The sequence below is a fragment of the Acinonyx jubatus genome, chromosome C1, assembly GCF_027475565.1.
Source record: "Acinonyx jubatus isolate Ajub_Pintada_27869175 chromosome C1, VMU_Ajub_asm_v1.0, whole genome shotgun sequence".
In the NCBI taxonomy this organism is placed as follows: Eukaryota; Metazoa; Chordata; class Mammalia; order Carnivora; family Felidae; genus Acinonyx; species Acinonyx jubatus.
Window position 1 is genome coordinate 76,878,748 of NC_069381.1, and position 23,218 is coordinate 76,901,965.

The following is a 23,218-nucleotide window of genomic DNA, read 5'->3' on the forward strand; positions in this document are numbered from 1 at the left end:
AAGGATACCTTTGTACAGAGCTTCTGAATGAAGCAGAACTATTGAGCCTTCTTCCTTTGGAGGAAATAATTTTTAAAAATACCAAAATATTTAAAAATGATATCCATCCAGCTATTTTCTTCAGGGCAAAATATTCAAAATTCTATACCTCACCAATCCATTCACTTCCCCATTCAATTAAAGGCCTTGCTCTTTCAGCCTTACCTCCTCACTTCCTCGTCATAAATATTATGGCTTTATATGCAAAGGGCTGGAATACAACCTGATATTTCCCAGCTAAAGTTCATGAGAGGTTATATGAGCCACTCCTTGGATTAGAAAGCGATGGCGGTCTTTTAGACGTTGTATACACCTTTTCAGGGGATTCATGAATGTTCTAACCTCTCGCTGATTTTACGAAGTTCTTTCCCTACTCCTCACATCCCGTTTTTCTTGCTCAAAACAACAAAGCGAGGGAGCGTGACTCGCTACAGGAAAGGTCTCATCGCCCTGTTCTTTCCTGGAAAAAAAAAGTTCTGACATCCCAGGAAGACATAATGTGGAAAAGCGCGCAGGTTCATTTGAACTCAGCTCGCAATGAAACATCCAATAAAAGGAATGGCCAGCACCACCCGCAACACAAAGAGGAAGAGGACAAGGAGTCGCACAGATTGGTTATCCCGGGAGATGGTTTGATCCCTGGGCAATCGGGGCGGGGTGCCCGCCGGCCGAAGTAAACAGAGCTACTACGCCTGCGCACACCCTTCCTGGGTCACGTGCAGGCGCCGGCCTCTGAGAATGCCCTAGAGAGCTGTCCGGCCGCTGTAGGGGACCGTGTGCAAAAGGACCAGAGGCGTCAACCTTTCCCTGAGGGGCGGATTCGGGTAGGAGAGGAGCGTTGGGTCGGAAACGCCCCTTTCTTCCACAGCCGGGAATTGAGAGCCAGTACTGGGCCTGCGGGGCGCCGCCGTACCTTTGTGGGACATGGCCCGCTGTGGGGAGGGGAGCGCGACGCCCGTGGTACTTCTGAGGTCCCCTGGAGTTTGCAGTAAGGGGTTGCAAAAGAAGGGGCCCTTTGAGCGGCGCCGACTGAAGGCGGTGATATCGGAGCAGCTCAGCCAGGATCTGCTCAGGTAGGAGGAGGCGGGAACCCTGGCTGCCTCAGTTGTTAAGGCATCCATCTCCGCCCCAGTGGCTCCTTCTCTGCCTCTCCATCCCTCCTCTCCTCGTTCTCCTCGCCTCAGGCTTTTGAGGGACGTGTACCAGTCTCCTCGCTACAGAGCCGTTGGCTCGCCCTAAAACACCAGTCCCGAGCACGTCGGAGACTATGTACCAGATACAAAAAGGAAGCCAAAATTATCATCATAGTTACGTGCGGCACCAGTCTATGCCGAAATAACACGAGCAGGCTTAGTTCTTGAAAGACCTATCGCTAAGGTGGTGTTGGATCCAGGTTTCATGGTCCTGAAACGTACCCTTAAAAAAAAACAAAACAAAAAAAACCTTAAACAGTTTCAGAAAAATGATAAAATCCGGTATGAAAATGAATATTTATTTAGATTAAGGAAAATAGAACAATTAGTGTAGCCTCGGAGGTCACTTTCTTCAGAGCTCTCTTTAAACAGTTTACCAGAAATGCTTACATCAAAATACTTCCCGATTGCAACCCGGCTTCCACTCTCTGCCTAGAACACTATACAGCTCCCAGCAACTCCCAGCTCCCATAAGGGCCCAAGCAAATGGTAGGTTGTTATGAACCTTAACTCAGGCTTTGGTGAATCCAGGTAATGACATCTCAGTTTATAAAGAAAATGAAGCTTAGGAATGTACCCTAGCCAATTGCCATTTCCACCGAAAGTGATTCCCGAGCTTCAGTGTGCAGCAGAATCACCTGGAGGACTTGTTAAAATTTAGATTTTCTAGGTCCCAGACTCTAGTACTCATTCAGTTGGTCTGGGATAGAGCTTTTGCATTTCTAATGAGGTCCCAGGTGATGGTGATGCTGCTGGCCTAGGTTACACTTTAAGAACTACTGAACTAGAGTAAACATAATTACCAGTAATAACCAACTGTTGTGCAGCATTCTACATTTTAAAAAGTGCTTTCTGTTGCCCACACTTAAGGCTCCAGCAGCTATAAGCTGAGCTTTCTATAAAGTAAAAGAAAATTCCCTTTTAATTTGGGCCTGTCTGCCAAAGATGCTGCTTTGACTCCACCAGTGGGGGATTAATGTAATTGGTGGAAAAATGAAGTTGTTCCGTTTCTAGGGTGAATCTGTAAGGATGAGGCATTCCTTCCCTTTAGTGGCTTTATTCTCCTGGCTTAAGGTGTCAGGCATTTAAGGAAGATAACATGTCTATATAAAGAAAATGAAATTAAGGTATAGCAAGTGAACAATCTATGCTTATCCTAGGAATAATTAAGGATAAGACCCTGAACTCCCAAGTTCCTGTTACAGGCAAATAAAAATAGATGTAGCAGTTCTTTTGTTTGCTTGTTTAATTCTTTTTTTTTTTAAGTTTATTTATTTTGAGAGAGAGAGTGCGCGTGTGCATGCGAGAGCACAAGTAGGGGAGGGGCAGAAAGGAGAGACAAAATCCAAGCAGGCTCTATGCCATCAGCCCTGGATGATGGATTCCAACTCACAAACTGTGAGGTCATAACCTAAGTTGAGAGATCAAGAGTCAGACACTTAACTGATGGTGCCAACCAGGTGCCCTCCCCCCGACTTTTTAAATGAAAAACTTCATATGTACACCCAGCCACCTTAATTGCTGTGCCAAATTAATCTTTTTCAAGCACAGCAATATAATGGATTTATTCGGCAAATATTAATGAAGTATCTAGCACCCACCATGTACCTAGATTTGTACTAGGTCCTGAAGAATCAAAGATTAATAAGACATGGCTTTGGTGCTGTGCTTACACTCTAGTAAGAGAGATAATAGCCAAACAAAGGTGATGGGGACTGGGGTGAGTTTGGGGAAGGCTTTTTAAGGTGACATTTGAGTGATCTGTTGAGGATCTGTTGTTGTGCAGCAATTTCCTCATCTTCGTTCTCATTTCCCCCTACTTCCTTTTTTTCACAACTAGTAAACTCCTCTTCTACACAACTAATAGATGATATTATGATATCATCTATCCATAGATGATTCATAGATTCATCATAGATAAATATGAATTTGTCTATGTTTTAAGTCATTTGACGCCCCTTCAACTGTAACACAGAGTTAAACTCTTTGCCTCTTATTTATCTGCAGCTTCATTTGTCACTTCTCAGCCCCTCAGTACTCTCTGCTGACCAGTTTGTAACTCCATACCCACACGTACCTTAGCAAGGAATGTGGAGCCAAGAACTCTCTGTGACCTTGCCTTGTTCCCCTGACCAACTCTTACTTGATCTTTAAAATGCTTTTTTTTTTTTTTTGTCCTCTGTAAGGTCTTCTTTCATGTCTGTCTTTGAAAAAAATTTACTGGGGCGCCTGGGTGGCTCAGTCGGTTAAGCGCCCGACTTCAACTCAGCTCATGATTTCGCGGTCTGTGAGTTTGAGCTCCACATCAGGCTCTGTGCCAACAGCTTAGAACCTGGAGTTTGTTTCAGATTCTGTGTCTCCCTCTCTCTCTGACCCTCACCTGTTCATGCTGTGTCGCTCTCTGTCTCAAAAATAAATAAACGTTAAAAAAAAATTTAGAAAAAAATTTATTTGTGTTATTGAATACATCACACTCTCTAGTTTTCAGACCTGTCTTCCCTGCTATTCAATAAAATTCTTGAATGCACATATGATGTTTTAGTCATTATCTGTCCACAGTGCTTGGTACATAGTACATGTTCAGGAAATTTTTAGTGATAATCAGCAGTCCAAAATGCACTAGATAGGTTAATGCATAGTTGGCAGAGAAATGACAAAGAAGCTGGGCCTTGACATGGCTGAAGCTTTGTTCCAACCTGTCCTTCCTGTAGACTTTGCTATTAGATGAGCCAATAAACCCCCTTTAATGGTTAAGCCAGTCCAAGTCAGATAATTCTGTTACTTTTAACACACAATATATACTTGTAACTGATATGGTTTTATAAAAAAAAAAGCACTATATTTTCATATTAACAATTTTTAAACACATTAAATTTTTTAATTTAACAAATACCTATGAGCATATATTATGAACAAGGCAGGTACCCTAGTGATGGTTATATGGCTACTAGCTGCATTGTTTCCTTATTCACTTGAGGATGAGTGTAGGATGGAGAGAAGGTGGGTGGGAGGAAGGAACAAATTGAGTATTTGTACAATTTTTTTTAATTAATGTTTGAGAGACAAATACATTTTCGCCTAACTTTATTATTTTTTTAATTAAAAAATTTTTTTTAACGTTTATTCATTTTTGAGAGACAGAGAGACAGAGTGTGAGTGGGGGGAGGGTCAGAGAGAGAGAGAGAGGGAGACACAGAATCCAAGCAGGCTCCAGGCTCCAAGCTGTCAGCACAGAGCCTGACACGGGGCCGGAACTCAAGAGCCACAAGACCATGACCCGAGCCAAAGTCAGATGCCCAACTGACTGAACCACCCAGGCGCCCCTGTTTTTGCATAACTTTAAAAACCACTTATGAAAATGATATATTGATGAAAATATTGTCTAAAATGCTTCTGTCTGCTCATTGTTTCCAAGGTTCTGAAAGTTGTGCTCTGAAGCATTTGTTTTGTTTAGGGTAAAATACAACAAAATTCAACAAGCAGATACTGAGCTCTACATACTAAATATACAGTTTTTGCCTTTGGAGAGTTTATCGTCTAGTAGAGAGAAAGACACATACAAATAATGCTGCAATGACAAGTGCTATAATAGAGGTATGCACCAAGTGTGTTGGAATCAGAGGAAGGAGCCATTAACTTGGTCTTGGAGGAATGTGAGTGTCAATGGTAACATTCGAAGCTTTCACTGTAATGGATATCTATATCCATTACTTGTACCTCCTATAGTGTACTGGTGTGATTGCCAGTTATAGCCTGCAATACGGAAATCCCCTGAGAATACATACCTTGCTGAGCATAATGATACAGTAATAGGAAGTATTAGTATTTAGAGTAGAAATGTATAGTTTTCACAGGGACAAAAGATTATGACAGTATTATGATGCTGATTTCTGTTCTTCCATCACTTGACATGTAATCAGTGGGCTTTACAACAACTATGTCTGTGTGCTAATAAAGGGATTTCAGTGGGTTACCCCAGGAGCCCATTTTAATAATAGGTTAGAGCATGGTTCTATTTGTGTGAGGAAAAAATGGAAAAGGGCTTAAATGTCACATTCTTGATGGCCAAGCCTGCCTTTTCAGACTTGGTATTTAACAATAGTTGGAACAAAATGTACCAGTTTCTAATCTGGATTGTCTGTTGTTATATTTGGTTTGCATGTGTTGTTGACATTTTACTTTCTTTGCTTCTTTTAGTAAGATTTTAAAAAATTGATTCTTTTCAATAGTCAATGACAATACTACTTTGTGTTCTTTTTCTGAAATAAGTCTAAAGTAGGTACATTTTTAAGGAAAATCAACATAAATAGCAGGAGATAAATTTTATTATTACCAGAAAGAATTAAAAAGAAATTTTCTAAAAGTCCTATTGTTTTTGGTATAATTACCTTTGTTTTCACTATAAATTTCAGAAAATTAGATTCAAAGCTAATATTAAACGGTGTTCTTTGGAATGAACTAAGAACAAACTCCTTTTCATGTTAACCTATTTTTATTGTGTTACTTATCTCTGTAATTTTTAGTTTGAGTTATTTTAAAAAGTTATTTTATAAAAATGCATATGTTATATATTTCTGAGCATCACTAATTAAACTATGGTTTCTTTTTATTCATTACAGGCTCCTAATGGAAGAAATCCATACAGATGTTATTTTCTCCATAGGTTATACTTTGTTCAAAGCACACAAAGCAGTCCTTTTAGCAAGGGTTCCTGACTTCTATTTTCATACTATTGGACAGACATCAGATAATTTAACAAATCATGAGCCTGTTGTTGTAGAGAACTTTGAAACTTCAGAATTTAGAACATTTTTACAGTAAGTGCTTTCTTTATCTTTTTTCCTCTTACATTTAAGTCTAATATATAATTGTTTATCTTTTAAACATATTTTGTATCTGTTTTATAACCTAAGAAAAATCCATTCATTTAAATTCTAAATTATCTTAGTAATTAGTATTAGTAGAGGCTAAATATTAGTATTAGAGTATTAGAGCCTTAGTATTAGAAAAGATTAAGTACTAATTTGAGATTGAGCCTGAAAGAGGAGAAATGGTGTGTTCTCTGGTAATTCAAGTGAGTTACTCCTTGCCAGGGATTTTGGACAGTGTCTCTATTGACATTTTGGGTTGGGTAATTCTCTTGTGGGGGCTGTGCTGTGCAGTTTAGGATGTTTAGCAGCATCCCTGTCCTCTGGCCCCTGGATGCCAGTAGCACCCTTCCTGAGTTCCCTCTATCCCCAAGTTGTGAGAACCAAAATGCCTGCCAGACATCACTGAATGTCCTCTTGAGGGTGGAATTATCCCCCTATTGAGAACCATTGCTATATATTCTTACAATATATAAATTTGTATATATTTATATAACCATTTATATATATGTGTATTTGATTTTTTTTAATGTTTATTTTTGAGAGAGAGAGACAGAGTGTGAGAGGGGGAGGGGCAGAGAGAGAGGGAGACCCAGAATCTGAAGCAGGCTCCAGGCTCTGAGCTGTCAGCATAGAGCTCGACACGGGGCTTGAATTCATGAGTTGTGAAATCATGACCTGAGCTGAAGTCAGACATTTAACCAACTGAGCCACCCAAGTGCCCCTACTGAATTCTGTATTATTGGTATGCAAAGCTTTATTCTTTATTCTTTATTCTTTATTCTTTATTCTTTATTCTTTATTCTTATGGCTTGTGCATGGTCAAAATTTTTGAAAACAGAATGTCCATTGAACTGATTTGTAATTTTGGGGGCTTGTGTTTGCTGAACTTAGAGATTTCATCAGCTAAATAATGGGAGAAATTAGTTTAATCCCGATTCTAATTGAATAGAATTTCATTTTAATGCCTTATTATTTTATGCTCATATGTGTGATTATTTGACATTCATTTTTGCTAAATGTATCCAGGAGAGAAGTATTTTCTAATGTAGTTCCTCAAAATTATATCTTTTAGTCTTCATAACATTTAAATGACATGGACTCTAAGGCTAGAATGCCTGAGTTTAAATTCTCTACTCTGCCATTTGGTAGCTGTGTGCCTCAAACTTAATCCCTCTGTGCCTGGAATTTTCTCAGATGTAAAATGTCTGGGACGTAATAAGCACCATAAAAATTCACTAAGTTTTTTATGTTTTTAAATCTTGAAGTGTTTATTTGTATTTCATTTCAGTTTTTTAAATCCCGCCCTCCCATTTCTTCCCTTTTTCTAATATATGGAAGTTGGGTATTGTTCTAAATGATATTTTAGTGGTTTTCTGTCACACCACCCCTCACATATACTTATTCAGCAGGTGTTTATTGTGCCCGGTTATGGGCAGGGCTCTGTGTAAAGGGCAATGTATGTACTGGTTAGTAGGTTCTTGATTTGAGTGCTTAATGATGACAAGTAAATGTGGAACTAAGTTTAAAGCCAATACTGGCAATGACATCATTGTATTGTACTACAAATTTGTCAATTACCAGTTTTTAAGAATAGCTTTATTGGGATATAATTCATATACCACAGATATAATCCACCTATTTAAAGTGTAAAATTCAGTGGTTTTAGTATTCACACAGAGTTGTACAGCCATATCCATGATTTAGAGTGTTTTCAACATCCCCAAAAGAAACCCCATAGCCATTAGGTATCACTGTCCATTCTCTCACCCTCCTGCCCGAGGCAACACTAATCTACTTTTTGTGTCTGTGGATTTGCCTATTCTGGACTTCTCACAGATGTAGAATCATAAAATTTGTGGGGTTTTGTGACTAGATTATTTCACTAACCATGATGTTTTCAAGTTTCAGCTTAGTTGCATGAATCACTACCTCATTTTTTTTAATTGCCAAATAATACTCCATTGTATGCCTATACCATGTTTTGTTTATCCATTTATCAGTTGGTGAATATTTATATTGTTTCTACTTTGGGACTATTATGACTAATGCTGCAGTGAACATTTGTATGCCAATTTGTGTGTGAACCTGTTTTCACTTCTCTTAGGTATATACCTAGGAGTGGAATTATAGGTCATATGGCAACTCTGTTTAACTTTTTGAGGAACTGCTAGATTCTTTTCCTAAAGAGGCCATACTGTTTTACATTGCGACTGGCAATGTGGAGGATTGCAGTTTCTCCACATCCTTGTAACACATGTTATTATCTTCTTTTTTATTATAAACATCCTAGGGAACATTAAGTGGTACCTCATATTCATTTGTATATCCCTGATGGCTAATGATGTTGGCATATTTCTTGTGTTTGTTTGCCATATTATATGTTCTTTAGAGAACTGTCTATTCACATCCTTTGTCCATTTTTTTCAACGGGTTATTTGTCTATTATTGAATTATAAGCATTCTTTATATATTCTGGCTATTAGGCTCTTATCAGACACATGACTTGCAGACATTTTCTCCCATTGTATTGGTTGTCTTTTTACTTTCTTCATGGTGTCATCTGCAACACAGAAGTTTTGGATTTTGTTTATTTTATTTATTTTTATTTATTTTTTGTTTTGGATTTTAATATAGCCTAGTTTATCTAATTTTTTGTTTGTCACTTGTGCTTTTGGTATGTTATAAATGAGAAACCATTGCCTAATCCAGGGTTACAAAGATTTATTCTTATATTTTCTTCTAAGAATTTTATGGTTTTATGCTTTTAGCTCTTACATTAGGTCTGTGATCCATTTTGAGTTAATTTTTGTGTATAATGTAAAGAAAGGGTCCAAATTCATTCCTTTGTGTGTGGATATCTAGTTCCAGCACCATTTTTAAAGAGACTATTTTTTCCCTAATAGATTGTCTGTGTACTCTCGTTGAAAATCACTTGCCCACTGTTACGGACTGAATTGTTCCCCCTCAAATTCATATATTGAAACCCTAACCACCAAGGTGATGGTGTTTGGAGATTGTGCTTTTGGGAGGTAATTGGATTTAGGTGAGGTCATGAAGGTCCCACCTCAAGACTGTAGTAATGCCCTTAAAAGAAGAGACCCCAGAGAGCTTGTTTTCTCTCTGTACCGTGTGAGAACACAGTAAGAAAGCGACTGACTACAAGCTATGAGGGGAATTCTTACTGGAATCCAACCATGGTGGCTCCCTCATCTTGCATTTCCAGCCACCAGAACTGTGAGAAATAAATTTGTGTTGTTTAAGCCAATCTGGCTCCTAAATCATAATCCATTACCATATTTTGTCATGGTAGCCTGAGCTAATAATACACATGTAAATGTTAGGGTTTATTTCTGGTCTCTTGATTCTATTCTATTGGTCTGTATGTCTGTTCTTAATGTCAGTTTGACTTTTGTGAGAAATCGAAGTTGGATTTTTGTGTTTTTATGTCCTGGATCCTAAGTGTTTTTTGATGCTAGTCTTTATTTGCTGACATACATTTTGCCTGTGATCCAAATCATATTGACTTTAGTGTAGAAAATTCTTTTTGGGTAATTAAATTTTAAGTGTATTTGTGTGATTTGGCTTACTTTTTTCTTTTTATGCTCTGACATGCTTGAATGATCTGATTTTTTATTATTTCAGAGTTTCTTATATGAAACTCCTATAAGCATAAATGGAAAATTGCCTAACCTTGACTCACCCTGTGTGTAAGAATAGTATGACATAATTTAAACAGATACTTTAGGTGCAGTTTAAAAAATCATTATCATTTTTTAATATAGATCATAGGCTCATCATTGAGTTCTGACTATTGGTTTTAAAATGTATACTTTTTTTGTTCTATTATGTGGTATAGTGGTATTGTCATAAGAGCAGGCTCTGTAGTCAAGCCAGGTATACCACTTCTAACTGTGTGAACTTTGACTAATCACTTACTGTTAGTTTCCTCATGTGAAAAATGGACATAACAATATCTACCTCAGAGTGTTATTGTGAGGGTTAAATGAGATGCTTATAAAGCACTTAGCATAGTGGTTTGGCATATAGTAAGCACTGAATATATTTTAATAAGTATTTATAGTAGTTGGCCCTATGACATGATACATTTCTTGTATGTAAGTTTATTATTTTATTTAAAAAAAAAATGCATCCAGCATGGGGCTCAAAATCACAATCCCTAGGTCAAGAATTGCATGCTCTACTGACTGTGCCAGCCAGGCGCCCCTTGAGTGCATGTTTAAATGAGATGCATGGGATCTGTTAAATTTTTATATATCAGAGAAAGGAGGAAACTACATCAGTGTTTTCCTGTATTTATTGTCATTGGAAGTGATAGATAAAAAGATTGAGAGACAGCATGGGTAGAGTGGAGGAGGCACCGGACTTGGCAGCAAAGCAGAGATCTGCCTTTGGGCTGTGCATTATCTTATGTTATGATTTCTTTGAGCCTCAGTGTTCTCATATTTAGAACAAGGAGGTTGGAGTAGATGGCTTTGTGCTTCACAGCACTTCACAGGCCTCTCTATTTTAAGCACTTAATCACATTTTGTTTTGTATTAGGTTAGTCATATATGTCTGTGGTTATGTAAGCTCCTTGAAATTAGATCATCTCATGGATGTGAACATGCTCAGTGGTTTTTTGTATAGTATTTTGCACATAGAAAATGCTTGTGATGTACCCATTCCATTTTTTTTTTAGCAGATTGCATTGGAATTTCTCTATATTAATTAAAGTGTAAGGAGAGGATTATAATGTAAAATATTGAGATTAGTTTTTTTTAGTAAAACTTCTGAAAAATAATCTTTACAATTTTTACTTATGAAATTCAGTCCTTATTAGTGACTTTATCGCACATTCTTTCTTTTTAGATAAACAATAAAATTTTTGAAGTATTGTTATATTGCTACTCATTGTAGAGTCCTTTGGTATTATATGCACTTTAGAGTGGGAAATGCAGCCTTTGAAATATGGTTTTATATACAGTGGCATCATATGTGGTTCAAACAATTGGCAGTGGAACATAGTTCTTGCTTCATGACCTCATGGTTAAAATTCAACTTAGTGTCTTAAAAATCTTTGATTTCCCAAGAAGACTTACCCTGTTATAGTTGTCAGAGTGTATATATGTTTGTGTGTGTGCATGTGTGTGTGAGGAAAAAAAAGAGGAAAGACCTTTCTTTTTTCACACTTCAACTGTTTATTCCATTGTTTTTTGTTTGTTTTTTTTTAAGAGGCATGACCTTTGAATTTTCAGTTTACCATCAATAACTGGGGGATGCTAAGATAACTTGTCAGTAAGGTAAACACATAGAATAGCACAGAAGAAAAGATTGTATTTCCCCTGCAGCTTTGTCAGGTAGCGGTTATTTTCTCTCATATTTCTTATACTAGTAGGGCTGGAAGTGGGTGGGATAGGTGTTTTGTTGTATTACCTATATTTAACTATATTTTCTGTATTATTGATGTTCTGACATCTGCGGCCTCACTGGGGAGAGATTGCTCCTCCCAGGGCTAGGTAATTCCTGTGAGCACACCAAGTAATCCTGAATCCATTTCAACACCTACCTCCTTTATCTGATTCTTATACTCCAAAAGGCAATATTCCTCTGCCCTAATCTTCCCAGGGCAAAGTATCAGAAAACTAAAGGTCACCCTTATAGCCCAGAGCCCCCCATCCTTCCCACCCCCAATTCCGATTATTCAAACTATCTAATATTAAGCTCCTTCAGCTGCTTATCTTATGTCACCCATGCCTTCCCTCAGAAAACAAGAGAAAAAGGTTCTGCCTATGCCTTTGCATCTCCCTCCTTCAGCCTCCAGACCAACCCTATTGCTTCTCTATGTGGCCATTCCTGGTTGGGGTGTGTCTCTCTCTGCTTGGGGATTATAAATTACAAACTATTTTTTTTCAATGGCATTCATTTCCTAATCATCTGGCCTCAACATACCTGAATAAAGCCAATTCCCAGGTGCATTTTAAAACACTTGAATACTTAATTGCTACCTTTATATCTTTCTCTCTCCCATCTTCCTAAACTGCCTTTCTTTGAATCTCATCTTGGCAGTCTATACCACTAGTCGGTCATCTATAGACACCCCCAAGTCAGTCTTCCTCATTTCTTCTTTTTTCTTACTTAAAAAAAAATATGTTAATAATTTTTAATTTTAGTTCTAGTATATTTAACATACAGTAGTATATAAGTTTCAGGTGTACAATACAGTGATTCAGCAATTCTATACAATACTCAGTGTTCATCATGATAGGTGTACTCTTAATCCCCTTCACATATTTCACCCATTCCCTCACCCACCTCCCCTCTGCTAACCATCTGTTTGTTCTCTATAGTTGAATCTGCTTTTTGTTTTTGTTTTTGTTTTTTAATGTTTATTTATTTTTGAGACAGAGAGAGACAGAGCATGAACGGGGAGGGGCAGAGAGAGAGGGAGACACAGAATCGGAAGCAGGCTCCAGGCTCTGAGCCATCAGCCCAGAGCCCGACGCGGAGCTTGAACTCACGGACCGCGAGATCGTGACCTGAGCTGAAGTCGGACGCTTAACCGACTGAGCCACCCAGGCGCCCCAGATGAATCTGCTTTTTGGTTTGTCTCTGTTTTGTTTTGTTTCTTAATTTCCACATATGAGTGAAATCATGGTATTTGTCTTGCTCTGGCAGACTTACTTCCCTTAGCATTCTATCTTCTAGATCCATCCATGTCATTGCAGCTGGCAAGATTTCATTCTTTTTTTTATGGCTGAGTAATATTTCATTATATATATATATATACATACCACATCTTCTTTATCCATTCATTTATTGATGGACACTTGGGTTGCTTCCATAATTTGGCTCTTGTAAATAATGCTACAGTTAACATATGAGTGCATATAATCTTTTCCAGTTAGTGTTTTTGTATTCTTCAGGTAAATACCCAGTAGTGGAATTACTGGATCATTTAGTAATTCTATTTTTAATTTTTTGAGGAACCTCGGTACTATTTTCCACAGTGGCTGTACCAGTTTGTGTTCCTACCAGTAATGCACGAGGGTTCCTTTTTCTCTATATCCTCGCCAACACTTGTTTCTTGTGTTTTTGATTATAGCCATCTGACAGTTGTGAGGTGATAGCTAATTAATGGTTTTGATTTGCATTTCCCTGATGATGAGTGCAATTGACTATATTTTCATATGTTGGTCATCAGTCTTCTTTGGAAAAATGTCTACTCAGTTCCTCTGCCCATTTTTTGGTTTTAATTTTTTTTTATGTTTATTTATTTTTGAGAGAGAGGGAGGGACAGAGCGTGAGCAGGGGAGGGGCAGAGAGAGAGGGAAACATAGAATCTGAAGCAGGCTCCAGGCTCCGAGCTGTCAGCACAGAGTCTGACATGGGACGCGAACTCACGAACTGCAAGGTCATGACCTGAGCTGAAGTTAGACGGTCAGCAGACTGAGCCACCCAGGCGCCCCTCCTCTGCCCATTTTTTAATGGGATTATTTGTTTTTTTGGTGTTGAGTTTGTGTATACAGACACATATACATACATATACATAGTTATACATATATACATATGTATATATGCACTTTTTTTTTTTTTGAGAGAGAGTGCACAAATAGGGGAGGGGGCAGAGGGAGAGAAACAATTCTTAGCAGGCTCCACACTTGGTGCAGACCCTCATGCAGGGCTTGATTCCGTGACCCTGGGATCACAACCTGAGCTGAAATCAAGAATTGGACATTCAGTTGAGCCACCCATGTGCCCCAATGAGCATGGAATATATTTCCATTTCATTGTGTTATCTTCAGTTTCTTTCATCGATGTTTTATAGTTTTTAGTGTATAGGTCTTTCACCTCCTTGGATAAGTTTATTCCTAGGTATTTTATTATTTTGGGTACAATTGTAAATTGGATTGTTTTCTTAATTTCTCTTTCTGCTGCTTCATTATTAGTGTATAGAAATGCAACAGATTTCTGTACATTGATTTTGTATCCTGCTACTTTACTGAATTCATTTATTAGTTAGTAGTTTTTTGGTGGAGCCTTTCGGGTTTTCTATATAGAGTATCATGTCATCTGCAAATATTGAAAGTTTGACTTCTTCCTTGCCAATTTGGATACCTTTTCTTTTTGTTGTCTGATAGCTGAGGCTAGGACTTCCAGAACTATGTTAAGTAGCAGTGGTGAGAATGTATATCCCTGTCTTGTTCCTGACCATAGAGGAAAAGCTCTCAGTTTTTTCCCATTGAGGTTGATATTAGTTGTGGATTTTTCATATATGGCCTTTATTATGTTGAGGTAATGTTCCCTCTGTTCCTACTTTGTTGAGGGTTTTTATTGTGAATGGATGTTGTATTTTTTTATTTTTTAAAAAAAAATTTTTTTTTTCAACGTTTTATTTATTTTTGGGACAGAGAGAGACAGAGCATGAACGGGGGAGGGGCAGAGAGAGAGGGAGACACAGAATCGGAAACAGGCTCCAGGCTCTGAGCCATCAGCCCAGAGCCCGACGCGGGGCTCGAACTCACGGACTGCGAGATCGTGACCTGGCTGAAGTCAGACGTTTAACCGACTGCGCCACCCAGGCGCCCCTGTTGTATTTTTTTAAATGCTTTTTCTGCATCTATTCAAATGATCAAATGTTTTTTATTTTTTCTCATGTTGATGTGATGTATCATGTTGATTGAGTTGCAAGAATAAATCCCTCTTGATCATGATGAATAATTTTTTAATGCATTGTTGAATTTGGTTTGCTAATATTTTGTTAAACTTTTGCATCTATATTAATCATATTGACCTATAGTTTTTCTTTTCTTGTGTCTTTATCTGGTTTTTGTATCAGGATAATGTTAGCCTCATAGAATGAATTTGGAAGTTTTCCTTTCTCTTCTGTTTTTTGGAAATGTTTGAGAAGAACAGGTATTAACTGTTCTTTAAGTGTTTGGTAGAATTCCCCTGTAAAGCCGTCTGATCCTGGACTTTTGTTTGTGGGGGGTTTTTTGATTACTGGTTTAATTTCATAGTTGGTAATTGGTCTGTTCAAATTTTTGGAGTCACCTGATTCAGTTTTGGGTGGGTGTATGTTTCTAGGAATTTATCCATTTCTTCTAGATTGTTCAGTTTGTTGGCATATAATTTTTCATAATATTCTCTTAAAAGGTTGTTTGTATTTCTGTGGCGTTGGTTGTTATTACTCCTCTTTCATTTGTGATTTTGAGTTCTCTCTCTTTTTATGAATCTGGCTAGAGGTACCACTTTTGTTGATCTTTTCAGAGAACCAGCTCCAGGTTCCATTGATATATTCTATTGTTTGTTTTTGTTCCTATATCATTTTTTCTGCTCTGATCTTTACTATTTTCTTCTACTGTTTCTGAGTTCTGTTTCTTCTTTTTCTAGCTCCTTTTAGGTAGAAGGTTAGGTTGTTTATTTGAGATTTCTTGCTTCTTGACTGTAGGCCTAAATTGCTATAAAGTTGCCTCTTAGGGCATTTTTGCTGCATCCCAAAGATTTTGGACCATCATGTTTTCATTTGACTTCATTTTATTTCCTCTTTGGTTTCCGGTTAACCCATTCAATTGTTTAGTAGTATGTTATTTAATGTCCGTATATTTGTGTTCTTTCCATATTTTTTCTTATGGTTGATGGTTAGTTTTATAGCATTGTGATTGGAAAAGATACTTGGTATGACTTTGATCTTTTTGAATTTGTTGAGGCTTATTTTGTGACCTAATATATGATCTGTTCTGGAGAATGTGCCATTAGCATTTGAAAAGAGTGTGTATTCTGCTGTTTTAGGATGCAGTGTTCTGAGTATATCTGTTAGATCCATCTGGTCCAATGTGTCATTCAAAGCTACTGTTCCTATGTTGATTGTGTTTGGATGATCAGCCCATTGATGTAAAGTGGGGGATTCAAGTCGCCTACTTTTATTATATTACCATGGATTACTTCCTTTATGTTTGTTATTAACTGTGTTATGTATTTGGGTGCATAAATATGTACAATTATTATATCTTGTTGGATTGTTCCCTTTGTGATTATATAGTGTTTTTCTTTGTCTCTTGTTACAGTCTTTGTTTTAATGTTTATTTTGTCCATGGTAAGTATTATGCTCCTGGCATTCTTTTCACTTCCATTTGCATGATAAATGCTTTTCCATCCCTTCACTTTCAATCTGCATGTGTCTTTAGGTCTGAAATGAGCCTCTCGTAGACAGCACATAGATGGGTCCTGCTTTTTTAAAAACTTGTTTTTAATTTGAGAGAGAGAGAGAGAGAGAGCATGAGCAAGGGAGAGGGACAAAGGGGCAGAGAGAGAATCCCAAACAGGTTCCATACTCATCATGGAGCCCAATGTGGAGCTCGATCCTATGACCCTGAGATCATGACCTGAGCCGTTACCAATAACGGCAACCCTTCGTAATCTTGATTCCAAGCATCTCAACCTCTGACTTCTACCTATCTTTCTAGCTTACTCCTTTAAAACTCCCAACTCTAATGATGTATGGCTTCATCAGGGCCTGCAATGACTTTTGCCACACTTCTATTGTCTCTTATCTTCTCATGTCCTCAGTTCTATCCTTACTTAGCTTAAATTTCTTTGTCATTATATCACTTCCTTTACATATAGCCTCTCTTCCCTTGTCCCCTCTGAATTTGTCTTATTTGAAAGTCAAAACTCCAAACCTTAAATCAGGCTTTTTGACTTTTCCACTCCTGCATCCACACACTTGAATGGCTGGAGAAAAACACATGCTGATTGGTCTCACTTTTTTTTTTTTTTATATATGTAATTTATTGTCAAATTGGTTTCCATACAACAACCAGTGCTCATCCCAACATGTGCCTTCCTCAATTCCCATCACCCACTTTCCCCTCTCTCCCACCCCCCCCCCCATCAACTCTCAGTTTGTTCTCAGTATTTAAGGGTCTCTTATGGTTTGCCTCCTTCCCGCTCTGTAACTTTTCCCTCCCTCCCCCTCCCCCCTGGTCTTTTGTTGAGTTTCTCAGGATCCACGTATGAGTGAAAACATACGGTATCTGTCTTTCTCTGCCTGACTTATTTCACTTAGCATAACACTCTCCAGTTCCATCCACGTTGCTACAAATGGCCAGATTTCATTCTTTCTCATTGCCAAGTAGTACTCCATTGTATATATAAACCACATCTTCTTTATCCATTCATCAGTTGATGGACATTTAGGCTCTTTCCATAATTTGGCTATTGTTGAAAGTGCTGCTGTAAACATTGGGGTACAAGTGCCCCTATGCATCAGTACTCCTGTATCCCTTGGGTAAATTCCTAGCAGTGGTATTGCTGGGTCATAGGGTAGGTCTATTTTTAATTTTTTGAGGAACCTCCACACTGTTTTCCAGAGCGGCTGCACGAGTTTGCATTCCCACCAACACTGCAAGAGGGTTCCCATTTCTCCACATCCTCTCCAGCATCTATAGCCTCCTGATTTGTTCATTTTAGCCAATCTGACCAGCGTGAGGTAGTATCTCAGTGTGGTTTTGATTTGTATTTCCCTGATGAGGAGTGACATTGAGCATCTTTTCATGTGCCTATTGGCCATCTGGATGTCTTCTTTAGAAGAAAAGTGTCTATTCATGTCTTCTGCCCATTTCTGCACTGGATTATTTGTTTTTCGGGTGTGGAGTTTGGTGAGTTCTTTATAGATTTTGGATACTAGCCCTTTGTCCAATATGTCATTTGCAAATATCTTTTTCCATGCCATCGGTTGCCTTTTAGTTTTGTTGATTGTTTCCTTTGCAGTGCAGAAGCTTTTTATCTTCATGAGGTCCCAATAGTTCATTTTTGCTTTTAATTCCCTTGCCTTTGGAGATCTGTCGAGTAAGAAATTGCTGCAGTTGAGGTCAGAGAGGTTTTTTCCTGCTTTCTCCTCTAGGGTTGTGATGGTTTCCTGTCTCACATTCACGTCCTTCATCCATTTTGAGTTTATTTTTGTGAATGGTGTAAGAAAGTGGTCTAGTTTCATTCTTCTGCATGTTGCTGTCCAGTTCTCCCAGCACCATTTGTTAAAGAGACTGTCTTTTTTCCATTGGGTATTCTTTCCTGCTTTGTCAAAGATTAGTTGGCCATATATTTGTGGGTCCAATTCTGGAGTCTCTATTGTATTCCATTGGTCTATGTGTCTGTTTTTGTGCCAATACCATGCTGTCTTGATGATTACAGCTTTGTACTAGAGGCTAAAGTCTGGGATTGTGATGCCTCCCGCTTTGGTTTTCTTCTTCAATATTACTTTGGCTATGGTCTCACTTTAAATCAATGCCTTAAGTAGGCACTTAGTGCTGTCAGTCAGTCATATGCATGTAGTCATACTTTATTTCCCTAGTCCCATTTGCTCTCCTCCTTTCCTAGATTATTTCACACCGCCTTTTTTTTTAACCTTCAGTTGCTCTTCCCCCATCTTCCTTCTCACTTGATGAGCTTTCTTTCTATTTCACTAAGAAAATCAAAGCAGTTAGAAGAGAACTTTCACGAACTGTTCCCACATCTATTCATTTAGTTGCATTTGTACCATATATTTTGTCTTCTCTCCTGTTACTATTGAGGAACTTTCAGTGCTTCTATAACCATTCCTTCCACTCGTCTACCAGATCTCACCATATTTCTTTCCACCTATTGAGGGACATTTCTCCAGCAATTTCACTTTCCCAAAAAGAGTTCCTTTTCTCTTGCATCTTCTCATTGGTATATAAACATGATATTTTATCCCCACATTAAAAATAACAGAAGCCTTTCTTGACCTCATTTCCTTTCCAACTAATACTTTACCAGTGAGTACTCTAATGCTCTTTTCCCTTTTATATTAAAGCTCAAGAGTTACTTACTACACTGCTCCAATTCCTCTCCTATTCTCAGTCTTTTAAAAAATTGAACTATAATTCACACACCTTAAAATTCACTCTTTTAAACTGTTTAAATTCAGTGGTTTTAGTATATTTACAGTGTTTTGCCGCTATCACGTCTCCAATTCCAGAATATTTTCACCATCCTAAAACGAAATTCCATGCCCCCGGCAATCATGTCTCACTCTCTTTTCTCCCAGTTCCTAGCAACCAATAATCTACTTTCTGCCTTTATGGTTTTGCCTATTCTGGGCATTTCATATAAATGGAATCATATAGTACACATCCCTTTATGTCTGGCTTTTTAAACTTGGTGTGATGTTTTCAAGGTTCATTGATGTGGTGTTTATCAGTACTTCATTGGTTTTCATGGCTGAATATTTCAGTGTATGATGGATAAAGGATCATCCAGATCATCCTCAGGTTTGATGATTTCCTAGGAGGGCTCCTAGGACTCAGCACATAGTCATATTCTAGGCTATGATTTATTACAAAAGAAATAAAGAGAAAAGGCACATGATGTGAAGTCCATGGGAAACGAGGTACAAGCTTCCAAGAGTCTTCTTCCAGTGGAGTCACACAGTACATGCTTAATTCCCCTAGCAATGAGTTGTGACAGCACTTCTGAAATGTTGCCAACCAGGGGAGCTCATTAGAAGCTCAGTGCCCAGGGTTTTTACTAAGCATTTGTCATGTAGGCACCCTGTGTCTATTTCGCATTCATATTCCAGACTCCTGGAAGGCAAGCGGGTGTTTAACATAACCCATATTGTTCGTGTAAATAGTTTAAACATAACAAGCCACCCTTATCATTTATAGAATTCCAGGAAAACTCCTAAAATCATGTTCTCAGATACAAGCCAAGGGCTAACCTTATAATTAAATCTTTTAAAAGATAGTAGTCAGGGCTGCTATGTTAAATCTCTTCTATGCATATGGATATACCATATTTTGTTTATCCATTCATGAGTTGATAGACATTTGGGTTGTTTTGACTTTTTGGCTGTTATGAATAATTCCACTCTGAACATTGATGTGCACATTTTTGTGTGAACATGTTTTCATTTCTCTCATGTTATATACCTAGGAGGGAAATTGCTGGATCATATGGTAAACTTTTGAGGAAATGCCAGACTCTTTTCCAAAGAGGCTACACCATTTTACATTCCTACCAGCATGTATGAGGATTCCAATTTTTCTGCATTCTTGACAACACTTGTTGTTATCTGTCATTTTGATTATAGCCACCTTAGTAGGTGTGAAAGGTATCTCATTGTGGTTTTGATTTGCATTTCTCTGATGGCTAATGATGTTGAATATCTTTTTTGTGTGCATATTGGCTGTTATATATTTTCTTTGGTAAACTCTATTCACATTCTTTTCGTTATATATAACTTTTTAAAGTTTATTTATTTTGAAAGAGACAGGATGTGTACAAGCTGGGGAGGGACAGAGAGAGAGAATCCCAAGCAGAGCCTGATGCAGGGCTTAAACTCATGAACAGCGAGATCATGACCCGATCTGAAATCAAGAGTCAGATTCTTAAACAACTCAGTCACCCAGGCGTCCTGATCTCTATTCATATTCTTTGCCCATTTGTAAGTTGAATCATTTATCTTTATATTATTGAACATCATTTATATTTTTTAATTCTTTATATATTCTATATTTTTGTTTTTATTTTTTTTAATGTTTATTTATTTTGAGAGAGAGAGAGAGAGAGAGTACACACAAGCAGGGGAGGGGCACAGAGAGAGGGAGAGAGGGAATTCCAAGCAGGCTCTGTGCTGTGAACATGAGGTTCCATCCCATAAACTGTGAGATCATGACCTGAGCCAAAATCAGTAGTTGGCTGCTTAACTCACTGAGCCACCTAGGTGCCCTGTTTTTATTTGTTATATAGTCTCTATGTAAGAATTTTATTCTATATAAAAGAATTTTTAAAATTCTTTATATATTCTAGTTACAAGTTTCTTATCAGGTATGTGATTTGCAAGTATTTTCTCCCATTCTTTGAGTTGTCTGTTAACTTTCTTCATATGTCCTTGAAAGTACAAAAGTTTATAATTTCTGTGATTTTCATTTTGTCTTTTTTTGGTTACTTGTGTTTTTGGGGTTATATGTAAGAAACCATTCCCTAATCCAAGGTCATGAAGATTTATACCTTTGTATACTTTTTAAATTCTTACATTTAGATCTTTAACCTATTCTGAATTAATTTTTGTATGTACTGTGAAGCTCATATCCAGCTTTTTTGCATTTGGAAATCCAGTTGTCTCAGCACCGACTTTTGAAGAGCCTAGTCTTTTCCTGTTGGATTGTCTGGACACCTGTAAAGAAAGAACATGTTATTGTGTGTCTCCTTTACTTTTAATACTCTACTCAGAGAATATGTCACTTCTGACCTTTCTGGTCACCAAATGGGTGGGAGTTTTCCCCCATACCAAGCAATTCTGAGATTCTCCAGACACCAGCTGGGTGTCCTACAGATTTAACTCAATTCTGACACTACTTGGAGATATTATTTGATCCCACAGATTAAAGGTTCAGTTCCATAAGACTGTCCCCAACCTTTTCAGATGCCAGTTGCAAGTCCAAGTTGTTCCTTCTCTGTGCTTCTGACCAACCAGATGTGAATTGGAGGTTCCCATAAACCCTTTCTCAGGTTCAATTAATTTGCTAGAATAGTTCATAGAATGCAGGAAAAGATTATACTTGCTAGATTGCCAATTATCTAAAAAAGGATATAACTCAAGAACAGCCAGATGGAAGAGATTCAAAGGGCTAGGATGTGGGAAGGGGTGTGGAGCTCCCATGCCCTCTGTGGGTACACCACTCTCCCAGCACCTCCATGTATTCAACAACCAAGAGGTTCTCCAAATCCCATCCTTTAGGTATGGAGGATTTATTGCATAGACACGATGGATTAAGTCATTGGCCATTGATGATTCTCTCTTGCCAACCAGCGCCCATCCTTGGTGACTTTCCAAATGTCACCTAGCTCATTAATGTAAACTCTGCTGTGGTTCAAAGGGCTTGTTATGAATAAGAAAAGCCATCCATTTCACTTTTATTCCTTTTATTTCAGAAGCTAAGAACAAAGCTAAATATTATAACAAAAGATGTCTCTATGGCTCTTGCATAGGAAATTATAACGGTTTTAGGAAATATGTGCCCAGAACGGTAGGCAAAGACCAAATATACATTTCATATTATAAATCACAAAATCACAACAGTGTTGTCAAATTTGTTGCATATATATGTAGTTCTTAATAGTCAGTTCTGTTCCACTGATTTGTATGTTTATTCTCATGTCATTACCACATAGTATGGATGATTGTAGCTTTGTAGGAAGCTTAGAAATTTGGGAACTTATGAATTGTCCAACTTTGTTCTTTGTCAAGATTGTTTTGACTATTCTGGGTCCCTTGCATTTATGTTTGAATTTGAGGATTGATTTTTTGATTTCTGCAGAAAAGTAGTTGAATTTTGATAGATAATACATTATATCTGTAGATCAATTGAGAGAGTAGTGCCATCTTTTTTTAAATGTTTATTTTTAAGAGAGAGAAAGAGCTAGTTGGGAGAGGGGTTGGGGGGGTGCACAGAAGATCTGAAGTGGGCTCTGCGCTGACTGTAGAGAGCGAGATGCAGGGCTTGAACCCACAAGCCGTGAGAGATCATGACCTGAGCCGAAGTCAGTTGCTTAACCTAACTGAACCACCCAGGTGCCCCAGAGAGTACTGCCATTCTAACAATATTAAATCATCTGGAATGTATTTCCATTTATAAAATTGCTTTCAGCATTGTTTTATAGTTTTCAGCATACAAGTCTTATGCTTTTTGGTGAAATATGTCCTTAAGTGTTTTATCTTTTTGATGCTATTATAAATGGTATTATTTTCTAATTTTGTTTTGGATTGTTCATTGTTAGTATCTAAAAATATGGTTGATTACTGCATATTGATTTTGTATCCTGCAACCTTGTAGAACGGGGTTAACAAATAGTTTTTTGTAGTGGATTTCCAAGGATTTCTGTATATAAGTTTGCCATTTGTAAATAGAGATAGCTTTACTTGTTCCTTCAATCCAGATGCCTCTTCTTTTTCTTGCCTAATCCCCTGGATAGAACCTCCAGTTAAATGTTGAATAGAAGTAATAAGAACAGGCAGGCATCCTTTCTGATTTAGAAGGAAAGCTTTCAGTCTTGTACTATTAAATACAGTGTTAGCTGTGGGTTTTTCATAGA

General features: G+C 37.8%; 1 protein-coding gene across 2 annotated transcripts in view; it reads left to right on the forward strand.

The window, feature by feature from the left end:
• Nucleotides 1-761: 761 nt before the first annotated feature.
• BTBD8 (BTB domain containing 8) overlaps nucleotides 762-23,218 on the forward strand; it is a 114,362-nt gene continuing 91,905 nt past the window's right edge. For both annotated transcript variants that reach the window (XM_027058608.2, XM_015064429.3), the window contains exons 1-2: nucleotides 762-1,112; nucleotides 5,852-6,049. In XM_027058608.2, the coding sequence (XP_026914409.2) occupies nucleotides 964-1,112; nucleotides 5,852-6,049 (347 nt within the window). In that variant the 5' untranslated portion in view covers nucleotides 762-963. The remainder of the gene's footprint in view (nucleotides 1,113-5,851; nucleotides 6,050-23,218) is intronic.